Source organism: Gossypium raimondii, chromosome 4 (genome assembly GCF_025698545.1).
Source record: "Gossypium raimondii isolate GPD5lz chromosome 4, ASM2569854v1, whole genome shotgun sequence".
NCBI lineage: Eukaryota > Viridiplantae > Streptophyta > Magnoliopsida > Malvales > Malvaceae > Gossypium > Gossypium raimondii.
In genome coordinates, this window is record NC_068568.1 from 34,390,072 (window position 1) to 34,397,252 (window position 7,181).

General features: G+C 31.2%; 1 protein-coding gene across 3 annotated transcripts; it reads right to left on the reverse strand.

Annotated features, from left to right (window-relative positions):
- LOC105780291 (serine/arginine-rich splicing factor RS2Z33) lies at positions 1-4,549 on the reverse strand. Of its 3 annotated transcripts, none has more exons than XM_012604528.2 (7): positions 4,397-4,549; positions 2,645-2,764; positions 2,026-2,065; positions 1,774-1,869; positions 1,197-1,393; positions 1,007-1,093; positions 1-597 (listed from the first exon to the last, which is right to left on the reverse strand). In XM_012604528.2, exons 2-7 carry the CDS (start codon positions 2,752-2,754, stop codon positions 216-218), a joined length of 912 nt encoding a protein of 303 aa, XP_012459982.1. In that variant the 5' UTR covers positions 2,755-2,764; positions 4,397-4,549; the 3' UTR covers positions 1-215. The 3 variants fall into 3 exon arrangements, with proteins under 3 accessions (XP_012459982.1, XP_012459980.1, XP_012459984.1); XM_012604526.2 differs by having other exon boundaries at positions 4,347-4,475; XM_012604530.2 differs by lacking the exon at positions 4,397-4,549 and having other exon boundaries at positions 2,026-2,271.
- Between the last annotated feature and the right edge of the window lie 2,632 nt (positions 4,550-7,181).

The window sequence follows — 7,181 nt, forward strand, 5'->3', positions numbered from 1 at the left end:
TGAACCATCACTTCTATTGAGTATATATATTAATAGTTTCATAGTTATTGCAGTAATTGTCAACTGTTTATAAAAATAGGCTTTTAATAAATCTTAACAGTGCTTACTATTCAACAAAAAAGAAAAAAATATCCATCCATACAAAACTCCAAGTTCTTATTGCAAATCACGGCTGATCACTAAGGACTTCAACACACACCAATCTACGCCTCCGCTTAATTTGATTCACTGCGTCTAGAAGCCCGATTATTATCATCATCATCATTGTAAATCGGGCTCCGATCCTCCCTTGGTACTGGGCTAGGGCTATGACTCTGGCCGTTTTCTTTTGTGGAACTCCTATAAGCCCTGTCCTCAGCATCAGCTTCATGATCTGGGCTTTGGCTCCTTTCCCTGGGGCTGTATTTGGAGCCATTGGTGTGCCTCCGATCTCTCGAGGAAGGACTACCTCCCTCTTGTGGGCTTCTTTCGTCGAGAGTTGGACCATGCTTCCGGCCTCTGGGTGGCAAAGGAGAACCCCTGTGGGACTTAGGACTCCTCGATCTTCTATCATCGCGCTCGAAACCTTGTTCTCTCTTCACAGGTGTTCTCGATCTACTGCAGAAGGTCAAGATTCAGCACAACATCAGTTTCAACAAAACCAAAACAATTCTGCCGATTAAATCTTCCTCGACTCTTATTACTTGCATGAGAACTTTAATCAGACATGACAATCCATACATTCATTCCATTTTAATATATTTTTGTCATGTCTAATCACGTTGAAAGTATTTTATATAAAAAGATTTACTAAAGTTAATATTCGTATTATATAAATTAAGACATTAATGTCATATTCATATTATATTTTTTTTCGTGTTGTGCTTCATTTTTTACCCATGTCATATTTATGTAGTGTAAATGTGTAATATTGTTCCAATTTTAATTCAAAACAAAATAGCAAATTCCAAAGTGCATTTTAGTCGAAGGCAATTTATATTTTGAAAGAGGAACAGTAAATACAAACCTGTTGCTACGTCCCCTACTATAACTGCGGCTTCTGCTTCTTCCACGGCGAGGACTAGGTGAACGTGAGTAACTGCGAGGTCGACGGCTGCACCAGTATAGTTGTTTCTCAAGTAAACAAAAAAGTAGCTTAAATATGATAACTGGTTGGAATAAGAACAGAACAGATGAGAAGGAAGAAAGGTGAGGACCTCAGTTTCTTTGGACTGTTTTGACAATTTCTTTCGATATGGCCTCGTTCACCACAGCGATAACACTTATTCTTCCAATCCCCAGCTTTGCAATCACGAGCCCAGTGACCATCAATTCCACAGTTGAAGCAGCGCCCTGCTCCAGGAGCAGGACCTCTTCCAGGGTAATCACGAGACCCACCAGGGCCACGAGGCACCTAAATTGTAATTCAAATCAGATTGGATGGTAAAATAATATTTGATTAAAAGACTCCACAAAATCCAGGACAATAATGAGAACAAATAATGCAAAGCAACAAAATAAAATAACGCAGTGTCGGCATCACCTTCAAATGACACTCGGAAACCAGTTTCTCTCATATGTTGATTCTAATGCAGAAAGCAAGAAGCAAATAATATCCCAAAGGGTATTAATGTAAATATCTTTCTTCTAGACCAGAGGTAATATATATATTAAATTAGTCAACAGCCAACATCCATCACCTTTCACCTTTTCAATATCATTTAGGTATTAACATCAGAGAAAAAAAAAGGGTAGCAAAATCTCTGTTATGTGAAAAGCAATCAGAAAACTCACCCCCTTGGCAAATTCAACAACTATACGGCTTCCGTCAAGGTCTCTACCATTCAATGAATATCTTGCATCATCAGCATCTCTAGGGTCACTGAATTCCTGTTATCAAGGAGCAAGACAACATAGACACACTGATGCACAAACAATGAAGAAAAAAGATCCAAGTAAAACCATCATATTTACAACATATGTTAAAGAAATTTATTGACAAGGAAGACAAGCAGTTTCGGTTTAAATTGAGTAAAGAATACATACAACGAATGCATAGTCACGCTTCATATCCACATCACGTATTCTGCGTAAAGGGGTGCCAGAAACAGAAAGGCCATCAAGACACAATTATCGAAGGGTTGAGAGTTCGCCCCTCAGAGTTGAATCAAAAACACCACTTTTGATATTGTTCCATTTCGATAAAAACAGGCAATAACACTAGAAAGACTGGCCAAATCCACCATGGACCCTCTCACCATAGACCTCCATGTTAGGCAAAAGCCAAGAGACCTTCAACAAGATCATTCAAGTTAAACCACACACACAGACACGTGGAGGGTGCAATATTCTCACTCATGTTTTATATGGAATACCAGATGTCCAGCACTACAACAAGAGCTCATGAAGGACTCTAGTATCTCCTACTTCTTTGTCACTACGTCCTGAACTTATCCTAATGACCAACAAATACGAAAGAATAAAAAGACCATGAACACCCAAATTGATAAAAATGGAACACTAGAAAAAACCAAGAACACCTAAATGGAGAAAAAAGAACGAAACACTTGAACTATGCAATAAAATTTAACTAACCTAAACCACTACCAGATGCAATGATTACGAATTTTATGAATTTCTTAAACATAATAAAAGAATAGATTACCTCCCATATCTCCTAAACATGTCCTCAAGATCACGTGACCTTGTCCTCGAAGACAAGTGACCAACATAAAGGCGTGTACCACTACTGCGGCGGTCATCATACCTAGGCATTTTTCTTTTCCTGCAACAAGCATTTCAATAAGAACCAAAAAGACAATGGCATGGTTCTAGTCTATCTTTTTCTATTCCTATATAGAATATATAGAAAGTTCAAAAATTTATAATGATCTAGAAAGAAAAGAACTGAAAAAAGGAGATTAATGATGATATTTTGATATCTTCTATGCCAGAGAATCTAATATGGTTGTAAGACCTTGTGTTTTTAATGCAGTGATTATACACATTGCAAAACAAGAAAAAGAAATGCTATTTTTCCCCAAAATCCTTAATTTGAACATGAAAAGAACACCTTTGAGTATAATTTAAAATTTAAGATTTCACCCTGTGTTTGGATAAATATTATTGAAGGAAAGGAAAGTAAAGAATAGAATGGAATGGAATGGAATGGAAGGTTAAAGAAAGGAAATGATATATTTATTTTTGTTTGGATTCTTAAAATTAATAAAGGAAAGGAAAGTGATTTTAATATTTCTTGTTTGGGTAAACTATGGAAAGTAAAGGAAATTATTTATTTTGAATGAAATTTCCAATTCTATCCCTGCATACATAACAATACTAAAATTAAATTAAAATTATAAAACACTAATATTCTTCATAGAAAAATAATTAAAGTGTTACCCAATAATACAAATGAAGTTGCTACAAATTCAGAAAAGAGAAGCTAATAATCTAACAAAATGTAAAACATTAGTTATCATAATTACATGAGTTGATTATTTTGACAAAGCCCCAAATGTTTGGTTGGCGGCTAATATTCAAGTTTACAAGGATAACAATGAATACTGAAATGCTTTGATCTCTGCTAAAGCCTGAAGTTAATACTAGAAGGATAAGTCCGATGTTCAATGGTCTGTAGGTAGAAAGATGATCGAATAAAGTTTCAAGAAAAAAAGAGGTTAAAAATCAAAATTTTACCTAATATAAAAATTTACAAATTTCCTTTCACTTTACCCCAAATTGGGTATTAAAAAATAGAGGAAAGGAAGGGAAAATGAGAGATTCTCAACTCCCTTTGCTTTCCCTCCCTTTACTAAAATCAAATTATCCAAACAAGGGGAAGATGATTCTTATCCCTCATTTCTAACAGCCCTAAACAAGAAATATTCATGTAAAGAAGATGATTCTTATTCCTATCAGGACTTTTACACAACACGCACACACACATATCATTTGCTTCGAATCTAATGGCATAAAAAATCAAGTACTAAAAGCGAAAACCAATCAGTACCAAAAAGGCCTCGCAAATACACATCATAAAACAGGAAAAATACTATCCCCCCCACCCCCCGAAATCCTTAATTTAAACATGAAAATTGAATACCTAATTTTCAGATTTCAATTTCTAACACCCTAAAGCCCTAAATAAATAACTGTTAAATTAGCAATATAAATCATATAACCAAAAACTATAAACAAACAAATAACATGCATGCCAAAAAAAAAAACATAAAGAAGCGGCAAATTCAAATTCAAATATAAAAAGCTCGAGAATCTCTCAGATCTATAATAAATAATCGATAAATTGGGGGCATAGGAGCACAAGGATTCAAAGAAATATTAAAGAAAAAGAAAAGAGAACTTACAATGAAATTCAAGAGGGAGGTGAAGAAAAGAGAAGATTAAAAAAAATAACCTTGATTTTTCGAAGAGAGCTAGAGCTTAAACGCATCGGGTTTTTCTTCTATGATTACGGCCTGGGCTGGAACCTATGGATAAGGATTCAGTCAACAGTCAACACTAAAAAATCAGAGATGTTGTAATTACCAAAAGAGCCCTACTGACTTTCGCGGAATTACAATAATGATTAGTGAGCTTTAAAATTATAGAATGTTTGGGTCCGGTATTCCGGGCTGGCCTAACAAATGATCAAAGGATAATTTTATTTATAATGAAGATTAGAAGTAGAATTTTATATTAATTTATATTTCTTATATTTATAATTTGAGATTTTAGAGAAGTATTGTGAATAGTTGATTGATGAATAAAAGAATACATAGTTTTCTCTTTTTCTCGTTCTTTTACTTCTATTATTATTTATTACATAATTCGTTATCATCATAATTTTATTAAGGAGTGATAGTTCATTTGTGTCGATGATTAAATTTATTTTCATATAAATTTATCCTCTATAATTTCTAAGATTTTAAATGACTTAGATAATAAGATGCAAAATTTTATAATTTCTTTTATTTAATGTTTCATATCGATTAATTTTTTAATTAATTAAATCATGATTAATTATAATTATTTTGATTAACTTATTTTACTTCTATGGTGACATATTTGATATTGACATGAATCTTGATTCTTGTTATTGATATTTGTTTTATTGTGATATAAGTAGAGAGAAATTTTAGATATGATAAGGAATTTCAAGATATTCAATAAACTTTTTTCAATGAATCAATAAATCTTTTAATATTAAACCATATTGGCTTCTTTTGGTTTTGAATTAGTTGATTGATATAATATTTATCTCTTTTTCCCCATAAATTATGTAGATCCTGTAAATTTTAACCGGTTAAGTTGAAATATCAAATGTGAATGAGAAATTATGTCATCATTTTGAAATTATTTTATTTATTCTTATCAAGCCATTTATATGTTACAATATTAATATAATTTGATATTTTAAATTGATCTTTTGTTATAACATAATGATAATAATCACCTTAAGCATAATTATAGTAATTTATCTCACCACTAGAAGTGGAAAAATAAACATGAACAACAATGCTATTCAAGAGTTCTTAAAATAATAATTTAAAGAGTTGGTAACTTTATTATCAAATATGATATAAAAGTCATTGCTCTTGTACTTTTCGTACACTTGAATATTCTATTAACTCTATTAATATTCTTTAGAAGGAATTAAACATTATGTCTTGTAGACTACTAATGGTGCATTCTATCATTAGGGATTAAAAACATTTTATTATTCGGTGATGAAACAAATCAATTATTTGCCTTAAAAATAATTTAAGGCTCCAAAAGAGCTAATATATTATTATCCCATGTTAATCGATTGTAATACAAAGCTCTATAAGAGCTAATACATTGTAATCTAAACAAATAAAGAGATAATTAATACATTATGTTCTAGTCATTCTAAACAAATTTATGTTTTAAAATGATATTGGTTATAATGACTATTATATTGAGATTATGGATGAGGAGAAGATTAATTTCGATATATTAAATCTATTAGATTTTAGTAAGAATTTTGTCTTGGAAAACTACCTTCTTTTCCCTAGTTCCTACTATGCATATATTAGTATAGTTAAATCACATATCTTTGGTAAATCGAAGTTTACATTAGTATTGTTGAATCACATGAGATAGTAAACCTAAAATTTACTAGTCCAAATAGTTTTAATTACTTGACATGATTGGTTAGACCACCCCAATCAATAATTGATGCGAAAATGAGAATTTACATGAATATTTATTAAACAACTGAAGATTTTTAATTTAAAGATTTGTCAAGTGCTTCTTATTTTCAAAGAAAATTGTTTATTAAAACCTCACTAGAAAAAGTTGATATTGAATATCTTACATTTATAAAAGAAATATAATCCCATTTACCAACAAGTGGATACTTTGATATAATTTTGGTAGATGCATTTACAAGATAATCACATGTGAGTTATAAACTCGCAACATATCACTTGCAAGATTACTTGTTAGATAATTAGTTTAAGAACAAAAGTTTCAAATCATGTGATTGAGAAATTCTTTTTAATGCTAGTGAGACTCTTTCTCAGGCTTTTGATGATTATTATATGTTAGTTGATTAAATGCCTCCAATTAATAGCTAGACCACCACTTTAGAGAACAAAACTTATGTATTTGTATGGGGATATAATATTTTACATGCATCAACACTTATAGCATCATGCCGATAAGTTATAACAAATACTCACCATTACAATTGGCTTTAGGTCAAAGTCAAATATTTTCCGTTTTAAATTTTTTGAATATGCGATATATGTTCAAGTTGTTCCATCACAATGCACAAAATGAGTATTCAAAGAAAGTTGAGAATAAACATTAAATTAGGTACGAATATCCTTGTGCTATTAGATATTTTTAACAATTTAGAGATTCAATTATGACTTGATTTGGTAATTACTATCTTGGTTTGATAGTTTTCCCAAAATTAGTGGAGAGAAATAATATATGGATAAAATAATTACTTGGAATAAATTATCATTATCTAGATCATTGCGAAAGTAATTTGAACTAAAGGTTTAAAAGATAATTCACTTTATTGCAAACTAACATTAAATGCATTTATTGAAATAATAAGAATAACCGAATGTTATATACCAACTAATATTTTGATTTGAACTGAAGTCTCAGTAAGACAACTTGTTAGAGTAAATAAAGTAATGCATGCTTGAAGAATGAAAGATCAA